This window comes from Saimiri boliviensis, chromosome 14 (assembly GCF_048565385.1).
Source record: "Saimiri boliviensis isolate mSaiBol1 chromosome 14, mSaiBol1.pri, whole genome shotgun sequence".
Classification (NCBI taxonomy): Eukaryota; Metazoa; Chordata; class Mammalia; order Primates; family Cebidae; genus Saimiri; species Saimiri boliviensis.
This window is the reverse complement of record NC_133462.1, coordinates 35832063-35847346: the sequence shown is the minus strand read 5'-3', so window position 1 is coordinate 35847346 and position 15284 is coordinate 35832063. Positions and strand designations below refer to the sequence as shown.

General features: G+C 54.1%; 1 protein-coding gene across 5 annotated transcripts in view; it reads right to left on the bottom strand.

The window, feature by feature from the left end:
• Positions 1–15284, bottom strand: part of DOCK6 (dedicator of cytokinesis 6) — a 64529-nt gene that overhangs the window by 24578 nt on the left and 24667 nt on the right. For 2 of the 5 annotated variants that reach the window (XM_039465450.2, XM_010329529.3), the window contains 12 exons: positions 14715–14832; positions 14573–14643; positions 14177–14315; positions 13992–14093; positions 13361–13447; positions 12916–13147; positions 12492–12653; positions 9735–9898; positions 7472–7576; positions 4588–4680; positions 4250–4345; positions 2306–2446 (listed from right to left, as the gene is read on the bottom strand). In XM_039465450.2, the coding sequence (XP_039321384.2) occupies positions 2306–2446; positions 4250–4345; positions 4588–4680; positions 7472–7576; positions 9735–9898; positions 12492–12653; positions 12916–13147; positions 13361–13447; positions 13992–14093; positions 14177–14315; positions 14573–14643; positions 14715–14832 (1510 nt within the window). The remainder of the gene's footprint in view (positions 1–2305; positions 2447–4249; positions 4346–4587; positions 4681–7471; positions 7577–9734; positions 9899–12491; positions 12654–12915; positions 13148–13360; positions 13448–13991; positions 14094–14176; positions 14316–14572; positions 14644–14714; positions 14833–15284) is intronic. The other 3 variants (XM_039465453.2, XM_074384613.1, XM_074384614.1) reach the window with 3 other exon arrangements.

Genomic DNA, 15284 nt, shown 5'->3' with positions numbered 1-15284 from the left:
TAGTCCCAGCTACTCAGGAGGCTGAGGCAGGAGAAATGCTTGAACCCGGAAGGTGTAGGCTGCAGTGAGCTGAGATCGCGCCACTGCACTCTAGCCTGGGCAACAGAGCAAAACTCCATCTCAGAAAAAAAAAAAAAAAAAAAAAAAAAAAAGCCAGGCGCGGTGGCTCAAGCCTGTAATCCCAGCACTTTGGGAGGCCGAGGCGGGTGGATCACGAAGTCAAGAGATCCAGACCATCCTGGTCAACATGGTGAAACCCCGTCTCTACTAAAAATACAAAAAATTAGCTGGGTATGGTGGCACGTGCCTGTAATCCCAGCTACTCAGGAGGCTGAGGCAGGAGAATTGCCTGAACCCAGGAGGCAGAGGTTGCGGTGAGCTGAGATTGTGCCATTGCACTCCAGCCTGGGTAACAAGAGCAAGAGCGAAACTCCGTCTCAAAAAAAACAAAAAAACAAAAAAAACGTGGATTCTTAAGGGCATTGTTCTTCCCTGGATCTCTTTCTTGGGCTAATTTCCTCACCATCTGGATCAGCGCCTGGGAATGTCAGTCTTTGGGAAGACTCCAGTGAGACAAGGTCAAAACCTTTGAGACCAGCTTGGAGGTCATGTGGGATTGTGCAAGGGCTGGCCTGGGCCAGAATGCCATTTCAAAAATCTGGAAAGTTCTCATCCAATCCAGAGGTCCCATTTCACTTTAGAAACCAGACCATCTCCTAGCATGGGTAACATAGCAAGACCCCGTCTCTCCAAAAAAAAAAGAAAGAAAGAAAAAGAATTAGCTGGGTATGGTAGCATGCACCTGTAGCCCCAGCTACTCTGGAGGCTCAGGTGGGTGGACTGCTTCAGCCCAGGAGTTTGAGGCTGCAGTGAGCCATGATCACACCACCACACTCTAGTCTGGACAACAAAGTGAGACCCTGTCTCAAAAACAAATATAAAAACAAAAACAAAACCACACCCAAAGAAACCCCAGAAGCCAAAGTGGGAGGATTCCTTGAGCTCAGGGGTTAGAGACCAGTCTGGGTAACATAGTGAGATCCTGACTCTACTAAAAAAAAATAAAAATAAAAAACAAATAGCTGAGTATGGTGGCTTGTGCCTCTGGTCACAGCTACTTGGGAGGCTGAGGAGGGAGGATCCCTTGAGCCCAGGAGGTCGAGGCTGCAGTGAAGTATGATCACGCCACTGCACTCCAGCCTGGGCGACAGAGCAAAGAGACCTTATCTCAAAACAAAAAACAAAAACAGCCAATCTGGCCACAGCTGAGCCGCATTCCTGCAGGGTTTCTGTTGGCTGGATTGAGTGCTGGTCACCCCTGTTAGCTGGGACATCTGCTGTCCACCATAAGCCCCCACTTTCCCAACTGAAACTCGTATTGACAGCAAGGGCTCTGGAGCTGGTGGCTCACATTCAAAACCTCATTCTGGCCCTTCTCAGTCATGCAATACAAGGTTAAGCTCCTCACCCATTCGATGACTCAGTTTCCCCGTCAGTAAAGTGGCGATAACAACAATACTAACTTCACGAGGTTGTGAGAATTCAATGACACGATCCATATAAAGTGCTATAGATACACAGTAAGTGCTCAATAAATGCTCAATATTGGCTGGTACAATGGTAGTGGGTTATCAGAACTTATTAACATCAGTGTCACTAAAGTTGGTATACAGCCCCCCACTGCTAAATTTGACTGGCTTTTAAAAATTAAAAGATTAAAAAAAACTCAATATTATTACTATCATGATTAGTGTTGCCTGCCTAGCCCTCAAGGGCGTTGGACTTGGTAATCCAGGGCTGAACAAGTCCATTGTCAGGGTCTCTGAACAGCAACATCCATTTAGTGAGCACTTGCTGTATACTCTGACGGTGCTAAGGGCTAATGGGTCTACCCTGTCATCTCCCTGCTCCCACCAACCCCCGTTTCCCTCCTCACCCACGGCAGTCCAGCCATCTATTCGCCAAGCATGGTCCTGCCTCAGGGCCTTTGCATCTGCTATTCCTCCTGCCTAGACTGCTCTTTCCCCAGACATCACATGGAATGATCTGTCACTTTCTTCAGCTCACCCTTTGAAAGCTCCATGAGGGTAAGGATTTGGGTGTTTTGTTTATTGTTATGTTGCTACACCCAGCACAGGGCTGTGCACACCGCAGGCACTCAGGAAACAATACATGAACGGACCCACCTGGCAAAGTGGATTCTTAGTCTTACAGCCAGGAGGCACTGGGCAGGCTTGGTGCCCACACCTGGCTGGCTGTGTCCTCCCTGAGGTTACTTCCCACGTTGAGACCCTGCATCTCCCACCTTGTGGACACGGGTGATGATCTCCAGGCCCACAGAGCCCACCAAGGCAGTGATGTCGTCCAGGAAGCGCCCAGGGAAGCGCAGCTTGCGGGGCGTGTCCAGTCGCTGGCCAAGAAGCAGGTGCAGCGCCATACTCTTCACCTGGAGGTGAGGTGAGAGGGCTGTGGGTGGGGCTTGAAGGGCTGTGGGTGGAGGAGGCTTGACAGAAGGGGCGTGGCTTTAGTAGCAAGGGAGGTGGGCTGCAGGTAGGTTTGAGCCCCAGAGCTGCAGGCGGAAGTTGAGGCCTGAGGGATGTGGGTGGCTGGGGCTTGACAAAGCCATGGGCCAATCCTGTGAGCCTGAGGGATGTGGGTGGCTGGGGCTTGACAAAGCCATGGGCCAATCCTGTGAGCATCCCGGGAATATAGGGCGTGGGAAGGCTGAGAAGGTATGGGAGGGGCTTATGCAGGTCTCACCAGGGCAAAGTCCAGAGGTGGGACAAAGGGTGGGGCTAGAGGCACTGGACTTGAAGGGAGCTTTATTGGAGGCCCAGAGAGGATATGGCCAGCAGGCCCCGGGAAGGGGGCATTCAATGCACCTATTGAAGAGTTTTAGGGATGTCTCTACCTTGATCAGAAAGCTTTCCCTTGGGAAGGGCGTGGTGGCTCATGCCTATAATCCCAGCACTTTGGGAGGCCTAGGTGGGTGGATCACCTGAGGTCAGGAGTTTGAGACCAGCCTGGCCAACATGGTGAAATCCAGTCTCTACTAAAAATACAAAACTTCTCTAGAGGGACAGGATAAAAGGAAAAAAAAAAAAAAGAAAGAAAGAAATAACAAAATACAAAAAGTAGCCGGGCAAGGTGACACGTGCCTGTAGTCCCAGTTACTAGCGGGGCTGAGGCAGGAGGATTGCTTGAACCTGGGAGGTGGAGGTTGCAGTGAGCTGAGACCGTGCCACTGCACTCCAGACTGGGCAACAGAGCAAGACTCCATCTCAAAAAAAAAAAAAAAGAAAGCTTTCATTTTTGTTATTGTTGAGACAGAGTCTCACTGTGTTGCCCAGGCTGGAATGCAGTGGCATGATCTTGACTCACTGCAACCTCTGCCTCCTGGGTTTAAGCGATTCTCCTGCCTCAGTCTCCCATGTAGCTGGGATTACAGATGCATGCTACCATGCCCGGCTAACTTTCATATTTTTAGCAGAGATAGAGTTTCACCGTGTTGGCCAGGATGGTCTTGAACTCCTGATCTCAGGTGATCCACCTACCTCAGTCTCCCAAATTGCTGGGATTACAGGCATGAGCCACTGCGCCCGGCACAGCTTTCCCTTTCTATCAAGGAATATCTCTTGCAGGATGGAGGTCTCCTGTCTGGGTGAGGATCTCTTAATGGTTTCTGTCCCTAAAGAGGCTCATAGGGAAGGGGGGCTGTCTCTCACTGAAGGGGGTTTCAGCTGCAGTCTCTCCAGGGAGACACCACCTTAAGTACCTCTCATCTCTTTAGGAGTGGGAAGGGTCTCTTGGGGCCATTTCTCAAATATCTCAGCTGCAATCTCAGGGGCCCTCTCTCTTAAAAAAGGAAGGGGTGCCGGGGGCAGTGGCACATGCCTGTAGTCCCAGCTACTCGGGAGGCTGAGGCTGGAGGATCACTTGAGCCCAGGAGTTCTGGGCTGTAGTGCGCTATGCTGACCGTGTGTTCGCACTAAGTTCAGCATCAATATGGTGACCTCCCGGGGGCAGGAGACCACCAGGTTGCCTGAGGGATGAAACAGCCCAGGTCAGAAACGGAGCAGGTCAAAACTCCTGTGCTGACCAATGCCGATCAATAGTGGGATTGTGCCTGTGAATAGCCACTGCATTCCAGCCTGGGCAACATAGCAAGACCCCATCTCAAAAAAAAAAAAAAAAAGGAAGGGGCTCTTCTTGGGGGTATCTTGCCACCAGAGGGAGAAGGGGTTCTCACCATGAGCTGGAAGAAGAACCAGGCATGCTGGAGGATGGCCTCGCGCACAGCACTGCTGCTCACCACCCACTGCAGAGCCAGCTCCTCATGAAGCAGCTGGGGACAGAGGCAGGGGTCACAGAGCGCCAGGCACCACCCCCTCCCGAACCCCTCTGGACGGCATGCCAGGGGAGGATGCAGCTGCCGGGCTTGGGTTAGTGCAACAGCAGTGACGCAGGAGGAGAGGGGCCAGAGGAGCCGACATGCCCTTTCCCTGGGCTCTGGATGGGGGAGGAACACTGGACCCCTTTGCTGGGGGCTGGGACACAAATGGAGTCATCCATCCCTCCCCCCACTACCTTCTGCACAGTGGGTCTCGGCTGGGTGGCTGGTGGGGCCGAGGAGGAGCCCTCGAGGTAGGAGGAGGCTCGGCTAGAGATGCGGTCGGTGGCCTACGATGGGATGTGATGGCGAGGAGAGGGTTAGTGTGGATGAGGGGAGGGCTACGTGGCTGGAGGAGAGATGTGTCCACGCAGACGGGGATTGGGGAAAGGAGGTGGGTCAGTGTGAAAAGAGAGAAAGAAATGCTTCCACAAGGATGGGATGGGGCCACGGACGGGCAGTGGGGGCAGGCCGGGATGAGATGGGTGGGCGTGTGTGGGTATGGGAGGCTGGTTGGCATGGCCAGGGTGCTGTGGGGGTAGACAAGGCAGTGGGGGCAGGGACAAACAAAGGAGGAGCTGGAGACAGCTGAGGAGTCAAGATCAAGGCGTGTGGGCGTGGGAGAGGAATGTGAGGCTGGGAGGGTGGCTCAATACCTGTCATCCCAGCACTTTGGGAAGCTGAGGCAGGAGGACTGCTTGAACCCTAGAGTTTAAGACCAGCCTGGGCAACATAGTGAGACACGGACTCTACTAAATATGTGTATATGTATATATAAATAAAAGTAGGCTGGGCGCTGTGGCTCATGCCTGTAATCCCAGCACTTTGGGAGGCTGAGGCGGGTGGATCACCTAAGGTCGGGAGTTCGGGACCAGCCTGACCAGTATGGAGAAACCCCGTCTCTACTAAAAGTACAAAAAATTAGCCGGGCGTGGCGGCGTGTGCCTGTAATCCCAGCTACTCAGGAGGCTGAGGCAGGCGAATCGCTTGCACCTGGGAGGCCGAGGTTGCGGTGAGCCGAGATTGTGCATTGCACTCCAGCCTGGGTAACAAGAGGGAAACTCCAGCTCAAAAAAAAGAAAAAAAAATGCTGGTGGTGTGTGCCTGTAGTCCCAGCTACTCAAGAGGCCAAGGCAGGAGGACTGTTTGACCCTGGGACTGGGAGGTTGCAGCGAGCTATGATTGTATCACTGCACTCTAGCTTGGGTGACAGAGCAAGACTCCATCTCACAAAAAAAGAATGTGATGGAGGAGGTGAGAATAGCAATGAAAACACAGTAAGGTGGTGTGTGACAAAGCAGTGTGACCAAAACAGGCAGGAGGAGTGTGGATGGAGCAGGACTGAGAACACAGGAAGGCTGGGAATGGGTGCCTGGCAGGCGGGGCGAAGGTAGAGGAGATGAAATCAGTGTTGACAGCAAGAACGTGTGTGGCCAGTGGAGGTGAGGGTGAGTGCGGATGAGGGGCAGAGTGTGACTGAGTTAGTGAGCATAGCGGACAGAGAGGAGGGCGCAGAGGTGGAGGAGGGTGTGTGGAGACAGAGGGTTAAACATAAGATGAGTAAAGAAGAGAAAGATGATGCAGGAAGATGAGGACAGAGGAGGTGAGATGTGGATGAGGTGCCAGGAAAAGCAGAGAGAGCCCAGGGTTCTAAGCCTGGCCCTGGCCGAGCCTGGCCGAGCCTGGCTTGAGCCTCAGTGTCCCCATCTGTGAAATGGGTTTGGGCAGAGTTGTTCAAGCTCCACTCTTGCTTCCTCCTTCGCTGGCTGGGAGGTGAGGCTGCTCGCAGGAAGAAGAGGTCTGATGACGGAGCTGACCCAGCCCTGGGACCTACTCTTGACCCTTGAGGGCTCTGTCCAGCTACCCCAGCCACAGCCATGCCCTGACTGCTCAGTGTGCACCAGGAGGGCCTTCCATTGAAAAGGCCCAGCCCCTGTCACCCAGATTTCCAGATTCCCAGCAATCCAAGGAAATGACTGCTCTAAGGTCCCCTGCTTGCTCTGCTAATGGTCCCCTGGGCCTGTCATAGGGTACAGGTTGTCTTGCTGATGGGCACAGAGCTGCAGTAGGTCCCAGGGCCAAGTGTGTAAGGAAGCAAGCCCTGTGGCCTCCTCTCCCTGCCTACGGCCCTCTGACCTTGGTCCCAATATTTCTATGTGCCTTGCCCTCTGCTTGGAATACCCACACCCACGCACCCTTCCCTAGCTGACTCTATCTCGCCCTTCAGGTCCCAGCAAAAAATGTCTCCCCCGTGGAGAGGCCCCCAAGACCACCCAGAGGGAAGCTGGCACTCGGGTGCTATTGGCTTCCTTTCCATGCTGTGTGATTATATACTTATCCATTTGTTTGATCCACGTCTCTTTCTCCAGCTAGCTAGAAGTTCAGGGTCAAGGCCAGACCAAGAACCCATCATCCCAACAAAATCCCGCTGGCGGCGTCCTCAGCCCTAACTCAAGCACAGGCTCAGGGCTGCTGGGGGAACACTTTAGTGAGCCCAAACTGCATCTGAACATTTGGAGTGTTATTTCATTTTACAAATGAGGAAACTGAGGCTCAGGAAGATGCATCCAACTGCTCAGAGCATAGGGTGAGCTCATAGCAGAGCTAGGACTTGAACCCAGGTCTGTTTGAAGGCAAAGCCCACCCCCCACCACACCAGGTACCTGGAAAAAGGCAGGGTAAGGGGAGCTCTTTGTCTAAAACGGGATAGGGAAGCCAACAGGCTCAATTCCAGCCCTTTGAGAGTCCCATGAACGGGGTGGATTAAAGGGAGGTGAACAGGGCATGCAGGGCAGTGAGGTGGTGGGTGACTGGATTTGCAGTTCATTTGCATGCTATTTGCATATCACCCATGTGCCTTCTGTCTCTACCTGAGACTGTGGCCTATGTGGCAGCAAAAGGCCAGTTAAGATGATCCAGTCAGTCTAAACACAGACTTCTCAGCCCCAAACAAAGGCAGGAGATGGGTCTGCTACCTCCTTCAGGCAGCCGCCCCGAGGTTAGTCAGATGCAGCCAAAAAGGTGGGAGGAGCTCATGCTGAGGTGGTGTCACATGAGTGCAGGAACAGGTAGGAAGGGCACCTGTCTGGGGTCGGCCCCACAATAAGGGGGCGCCCGTCGCAGCACAGCCTTACTGCCTCCTGGAGCATAAGCAGAATTCACCCAGGAGTGTGAACGATCGATGCCCTGGAGATACACGGAGAAGTGGTAGCATCCCCAGTGGAGGGCAGGGAAAGCAGCATGAAACACCAAGTGTGAACACAGTTCTGGACCATACATGTGCCCACGTGTGCACCCACATAAAATTCTGAAAAATGTGCACATGTATGTAGGTGCATCAGGTGCATGCCTATACATACCTGTGTATGTGCGTGTGTGTGTGCATGCATACACACCCCTGTATGTCTGTGCATGGGATGCTTGTGTATACACACCTGTATATGTATATGCATGAGGTGAATGTGTACATGGACCCATGTACATACAAGCATAGGGTGAATATGTACAAGCATCTGTGCAGGCGTATGCGTGGGGTGAATGTGTACACGCATCTGTGCAGGTATATGTGTGGGGGTGAATGTGTACACACACCTGTGCAGGCATATGCGTGCGGTGAATGTGTACACGCACCTGTGCAGGCATATGGGTGGGTTGAATGTGTACATGCACCTGTGCAGGCATATGCGCGGGGTGAATGTGTACACGCACCTGTGCAGGCATATGCGCGGGGTGAATGTGTACACGCACCTGTGCAGGCATATGCGTGGGGTGAATGTGTACGGGCACCTGTGTAGGCATATGCGTGGGGTGAATGTGTACACGCACCTGTGCAGGCATATGCGTGGGGTGAATGTGTACACGCACCTGTGCAGGCATATGCGTGGGGTGAATGTGTACGGGCACCTGTGCAGGCATATGGGTGGGTTGAATGTGTACACTCACCTGTGCAGGCATATGGGTGGGTTGAATGTGTACACTCACCTGTGCAGGCATATGCGTGGGGTGAATGTGTACACTCACCTGTGCAGGCATATGCGTGGGGTGAATGTGTACACGCACCTGTGCAGGCATATGCGCGGGGTGAATGTGTACGGGCACCTGTGCAGGCATATGCGCGGGGTGAATGTGTATACGCACCTGTGCAGGCATATGCGTGGGATGAATGTGTACGGGCACCTGTGCAGGCATATGCGTGGGGTGAATGTGTACACGCACCTGTGCAGGCATATGGGTGGGGTGAATGTGTACATGCACCTGTGCAGGCATATGCGTGGGATGAATGTGTACGGGCACCTGTGCAGGCATATGCGTGGGGTGAATGTGTACACGCACCTGTGCAGGCATATGCGTGGGGTGAATGTGTATATGCACCTGTGCAAGCATATGCGTAGGGTGAATGTGTATACGCACCTATGCAGGTATATGCCTGGGGTGAATGTGTACATGCACCTATGCAGGTATATGCGTGGGGTGAATGTGTACAAGCACCTGTGCAGGCGTATGCGTGGGGTGAATGTGTATACGCATCTATGCAGGCATATGCCTGGGGTGAATGTGTATAGGCACCTGTGCAGGTACATGCATGGGGTGAATGTGTACAAGCACCTGGGCAGGTACATGCATGGGGTGAATGTGTATACGCACCTGTGCAGGTACACGTGTGGGATGAATGTGTACACGCACCTGTGCAGGCATATGTGTGGGGTAAATCTGTATACGCATCTGTGTAGGTATATGTGTGGGGTGAATGTGTACAAGCACCTGTGCAGGCGTATGCGTGGGGTGAATGTGTATATGCATCTATGCAGGCATATGCCTGGGGTGAATGTGTATAGGCACCTGTGCAGGTACATGCATGGGGTGAATGTGTACAAGCACCTGGGCAGGTACACGCGTGGGGTGAATGTGTATACGCACCTGTGCAGGTACACGTGTGGGGTGAATGTGTATACACACCTGTGCAGGCATATGTGTGGGGTAAATGTGTATACGCATCTGTGTAGGTATATGCCTGGGGTGAATGTGTACAAGCACCTGTGCAGGTATATGCATGGGTGATGTGTATATGCACCTGTTACACTAGGTACACGCTGCTCTTTGTTCAGCCACGCCAAGTTCCACCACCCACCCTCGGGTCAGTCGTGGAGTACAGAATTCAGTACAAAGTCTGACTCATATCCCACAGCCTGTGAGAGCCCAGCCCAACTCTACTGCCCAGAGTTAAGCCTTCATCCATGTTACCATCTCTGTTGTTTCCCGTGCTTCCTCAACAGAGATTCTTTGCCCACCCAGGTGGCAGCCACCACCACTGAGGCTGGAGATTCCAGGGCCCCCGTTGCCCTACCTTGCTGGCCAGGATGCGGGAAACCTCATCATCCACAGAGCCAGGGGCCACGGCGAGGTCGGGGTTGCTGCTGCTGATGCTCTTGGAACGGGCCAGGTAGAGGCTGGCGGGGCGACCAGAGCCACGGGCCAGTGTAGCAGCCTGTACTGTCACTGGAGGGGCCCCTGAGGATGGAATGAATAGGGTCAACGACCCACCCACCTGATGTGACACCTCTCAGTCCCTTCCTACTCAGCTAATCTTTGCAAAATCACTTTTCTTCTCTGAGCTTCCAGGTTCCTCATCTATAACACGGGTATAATCGCTGCTGCCTCACAGGGATGTGGGGGGTATTGAAAAACTGAGGATAGGCCTTGTACAGCGGCTCATGCCTACAATCTCAGTACTTTGGGAGGCCGAGCTGGGAGGACTGCTTGAGCCCGAGTTCAAGCCCAGCCCAGCCAACATCGCGAGACTCTGTCCCTACAAAAAATGAATGAAAAAATTAGGCCAGGCGCGGTGGCTCAAGCCTGTAATCCCAGCACTTTGGGAGGCCGAGGCGGGTGGATCACGAGGTCGAGAGATCGAGACCATCCTGGTCAACATGGTGAAACCCCGTCTCTACTAAAAATACAAAAAAAAAATTAGCTGGGCATGGTGGCACGTGCCTGTAATTCCAGCTACTCAGGAGGCTGAGGCAGGAGAATTGCCTGAACCCAGGAGGCGGAGGTTGCGGTGAGCCGAGATCGCACCATTGCACTCCAGCCTGGGTAACAAGAGCGAAACTCAGTCTCAAAAAAAAAAAAAAAGAAAGAAAAAATTATCCAGGCGTGGTGGTGCATGTCTGTGGTTCCAGCTACTTGGAGAGGCTGAGGCAACAGTATTACTTGAGGCCAGGAGTTTAAGGCATCAGTGAGTTATGATCATGACACTACACTCTGGCACTCAAGCCTGGCCAACAGAGTAAGACCCTGACTCTTTTTTTGTGTTGAGACAGAGTTTTGCTCTTGTCATCCAAGCTGGAGTGCAGCGGTTTGATCTTGGCTCACTGCAACCTCTGCCTCCCAGGTTCAAGCAATTTTCCTACCTCAGCCTCCTGAGTAGCTAGGATTACAAGCGTGCACCACCATGCCCAGCTTTTATATTTCTAGTAGAGGAAGAGTTTCGCCATGTTGGCCAGGCTGGTCTCAAACTCCTGACCTCAGGCAATCTACTCGTCTCGGCCTCCCAAAGTGCTGGGATTATAGCCATGAGCCACCGCACCCGGCTGACCCTGACTCTTTTTTTTTTTTTTTTTTTTTTTTGAGACGGAGTTTCACTCTTATTGCCCAGGCTGGAGTGCAACAGCGCGATCTCGGCTCACTGCAACCTCTGCCTCCTGGGTTCAGGCAATTCTACTGCCTCAGCCTCCTGAGTAGCTGGGATTACAGGCACGCGCCACCATACCCAGCTAATGTTTTGCATTTTTAGTAGAGACGGGGTTTCACTATGTTGACCAGGATGGTCTCGATCTCTTGACCTCATGATCCACCCGCCTCGGCCTCCCAAAGTGCTGGGATTACAGGCTTGAGCCACCATGCCCGGTCGACCCTGACTTAAAAAAAAAAAAGAAGAAGAAAGAAAAAATATCCTGAGAATAATCCTGACACATAGGAGGTAGTATTTTTTTGTTTTTGTTTTTGGGAAATTAAAAAAAAATCCAGCAGAATTGAGTGTTCACTATGTGCTAAGCATTTCGTGTGCATTACTATGTCACTTACTACTACCAGTGTCCCCATGAGGTGGATACTATTATAATCCCTATTTTATAAAAGGAAAACCAGGTTCAGAGAAGTGACGTCACTTGCTCAAGGTTATAGAGATTGTAGGCAGCAGAGCCAGGATTCACATCCAGGCAGCTCAGCTTCAGCCCCTACTCCAAGCTACTGAAGAGGCTTGCTGACTGTCTGAATCACTTTCCAGCCAAACAAACAGAGACCCCACCCCAGGGACGGGGTAAAAGTGGGCAAGACATTGCCTCTCTTTCGAGTTGCCCAAACCAGCTAAGGCCTGTGAGGCCTCAGGGCCTTTGCACGTGTTATTCTCACTACCTGGATGCTCTTCTGCCAGATGTCTCTTTCATTCTTTTTTTTTCTTTTTTTGAAACAGAGTCTCACTCTGTCATCCGGGCTGGAGTGGAGTGGTGCGATCTCAGCTCACTGCAACCTCCATTTCCCAGGTAAAAGTGATTCTTCTGCCTCAGCCTCCTGAGTAGTTGAGACTACAAATGTGTGCTACCCTGCTTGACTAATTATTATTATTATTATTATTATTTTTGAGATGGAGTCTCACTCTGTCACCCAGGCTGGAGTGCAGCTGCATGGTCTCGGCTCACTGCAATGTCCGCCTCCTGGGTTCAATTCAGTCTCCCTAGTAGCTGGGATTACAGGCACCCACCACCACCACGACCAGCTAATTTTTGTATTTTTAGTAGAGACAGGGTTTCACCATGTTGGCCAGGCTGGTCTCAAACTCCTGACTCCTCAAGTGATCCACCTGCCTCAGCCTCCCAAAGTGCTGGGATTACAGGCATGAGCCACCATGCCTGGCCCTGGCTAATTTTTGTATTTTTAGTAGACAGGGTTTCACCATGTCGGCCAGGTTGATCTCGAACTCCTGACCTCAAATGATCCATCCACCTCAGCTTCCTAAAGTCCTGGGATTACAGGCGTGATCCACCACACCTGGCCTCTTCTCCCACATAGCTCTTGTCTCCCAGGGTTTTCTACAAACACTCACCACTCGGGAGGCTGGGCTCAGTGCCAGGCAGTCGAAAGGCATAGTGAATGTAGGCGGCCAGCTGTGGGCAGTGGCCATGGGCATCCTGGGCTGCCTCCAGGCTCCGGTGGACAAGGCTGACTACATGGGCCATTGCTTCAAAGGCTCCACGGCCCAGGTTCACTGTGGGGCAAGCAGAGGTCAGGTTCCAGGGCCCAAGGCCTCTCCCCTCCCCGCCCACTTTCCAAATATAGAGACATCAGGATTCGTGGGATCATGACCCATTAAAGGGTCACAGAAGACCTTCTCTGGGTACAGGGGGCTGGGGGTCGCTGCTCAAGTAAGGAAAATGGCCAGAGAGGTCAATGGGCTTACAGAAGAGCTCCTCAGGACGGAGAAGCCATGTGCTGGAAGGAGAGACAGATCTGGGGCCAAAGTCGCTCACCAATCTGGCCACTGATGATCGGGGGCCTGACGACCAGACGCACGAGCTTGTCCAGCACGTGGTGGGAGAAGGCCACGAGGGGTTCAGGGCTGGCCAGGCGCAGGGCCGCAAGACTGGCCCGCAGCTCCTGTTCCACGTTACCCTCGCTCAGCACAGCATCCCTGAGCCGGAATGGGAAGGCCCCCTCCTCCAGGACGTGCACCAGAGTGAAGAACTTGTCCAGGTGGGGGTCCTGGGTAGGGATGTGGGGTGAGCAGGGTGGGGCCCCAGGGGACGAAGATCACCCCCCGTCTGAATCAGCAGATTCCCTGTAAGCTGGAACCAGCTGACCAAAGTCACGTCCACGGTGCGAGGCCAGACCTCGCCACTGGCAACTGTTACTCAATCCTAGGACAGGCAAGAGGGGAGCAGGGCAGGACTCCTGGGTTCCCGCCCCACCCCGTACCTGGGGGTGCACAGAGGACACGGCCGTGAGCTCCACACTGAACACGCCCTTGTGACCGTCCACCCAGCGCATGCCCGGCAGCGCCACCTGTGGGAGGGAGGCCCCGCGTGGGCACTGGTCACCCTGCCTGACTGATCAGGTCACCCAGCAGCCCCAGCCATTGCGACACTGTGGCCGGAGTGTAGCCCAGGCTGGGTAGGGGGGTGCAGCCAAGCACCCTGGCCCCAGCCCTGGTCCCAGGAGACTGAGGGGGTCCACTGGGCAGGCTGGAAACCCACATGCCAAGGAGGGGGATGGAGCACGGAGACACAGGGTGAATGAATAATCATCTTGTAGGTCAGGAAATGGCATGGGAGGATTCACAGCCTTGGGGCATTAACGATGGTGCACTCGTGGGGAATGACAAGGTATTAAGGGGGCCGGGGACAGCGATCAGGTGACTAAAGTGAGAATGGAGCAGAGAGGCGACGGGAATCTTCGTGGACAGCTAGGACACAGCTAGGCACTAACGGGGTGATGAGCTATGCAGCAGAGGACAACCAGCCTCTCAGGATGGACAGGAAGAAAGGCAGGTGACTTGGGAGGGCTTCTCGGGACTGTGCATTGGCAGCAGGAGCTCCGGGGCACATACATCGGGTGTGAGCACGGAATAGCTGGGTGGCGGCTGGTCCACGGACACCGGGAGACAGAAGGGGCCGGTCCTCAGGCGGCCGTGCTGCAGCAGTGGGATCCACTGGGGAGAGGCTGGGGGTCAGGTCTGTGGCCAGGCTTGGGGATGAGGAGGGCTCTGGGGGAGTTAGGGAGGGGACAGCTCACAGTAAAGCCCACAGGCGTCTCCAGGGCAGTGCCCGGCCGGGGCTGGCAGCTGACGTGGTAGAAGGTGAACAGCAAGTGATGGTTCCCCGTCACGCAGGCTGGAAGACGCAGCTTGAACTCCTCGTAGAACTCGGGGGACCTGGCGGAATCGGGCTGGGGGGATCTGCTTGGGGCTGGGGTCCCCACTGTCTGCCCCGCTGCATCTTCTGTGCCACCCCCTCATTGCTGTGGGTTCCGCTGTTCCTGCTCTCTGCCTCAGTTCCCCTGATTAGCACTCTGGGAGCTTCCTCCTCCCTTCATCCTGTATTCCCATCAGTGCTGCCCCATGTGTAGATATAAGGGACATCTTCCTACCCCCAGGGGTACCCCAAAGGTCCTCATGTGTCCCCTACATACTTGTTGTGGTAGACCACCGGTGTGAAGGCCTCACGGGTAAATTCACTGCAGCTGGACTTGCCAAAGATGGCCTGCAGGAGTGGATGCATGAGGGATCCACGGGGGACGCCCTGCCCCGCTCCCCTGGGGCGCAGCCACTGACCGGCAGGGCCTGGCTGGGGTCCTCGCCTGTCATGTACTGCACTCGCACGGCGAGGTTGCGCACGGAGCCCTGGCGGCTGCTGAAGTTGAGGCTGTGCGGGTACACATACAGCAGGTTCCTGTGGGGGACGAGACGGGGGTGTCAGAGGGACAGGGCCCCTGAAGGTGCACACACACAAGGCTGGGCTGATGGAACAAGGCTGGCTGGGAGCACAGACTGTCCGGGGAGAGTGGGTCACGAGGCTGGGGCGTTGAGGGCCAGGCAGGAGGTCATACAGGCATCAGGTAGGAGATAGGACAGAGGGCAGAGGGTGGGGGACAAGTAAGCACCCTCAAAGCACAGATTGGGGACAGCATGGTAGAGGGAGGGAATAGAGGCACCTTGGAGGCACTCACGGGGCACAGTGATACACAGAAGGCAGAGAACAGCGAGGCACTCAGGGCCAGAGTTCCAAGGTGGCTCATGTGGCCAGTGGTCAAGCCTAAGCCGCACCCAGGGGCCTGACTGCCCTTCCCTCAGGAAGTCACTAGAGTCACGAGGCCTATTTCTCAGGTGCGGAAACTGAGGCCA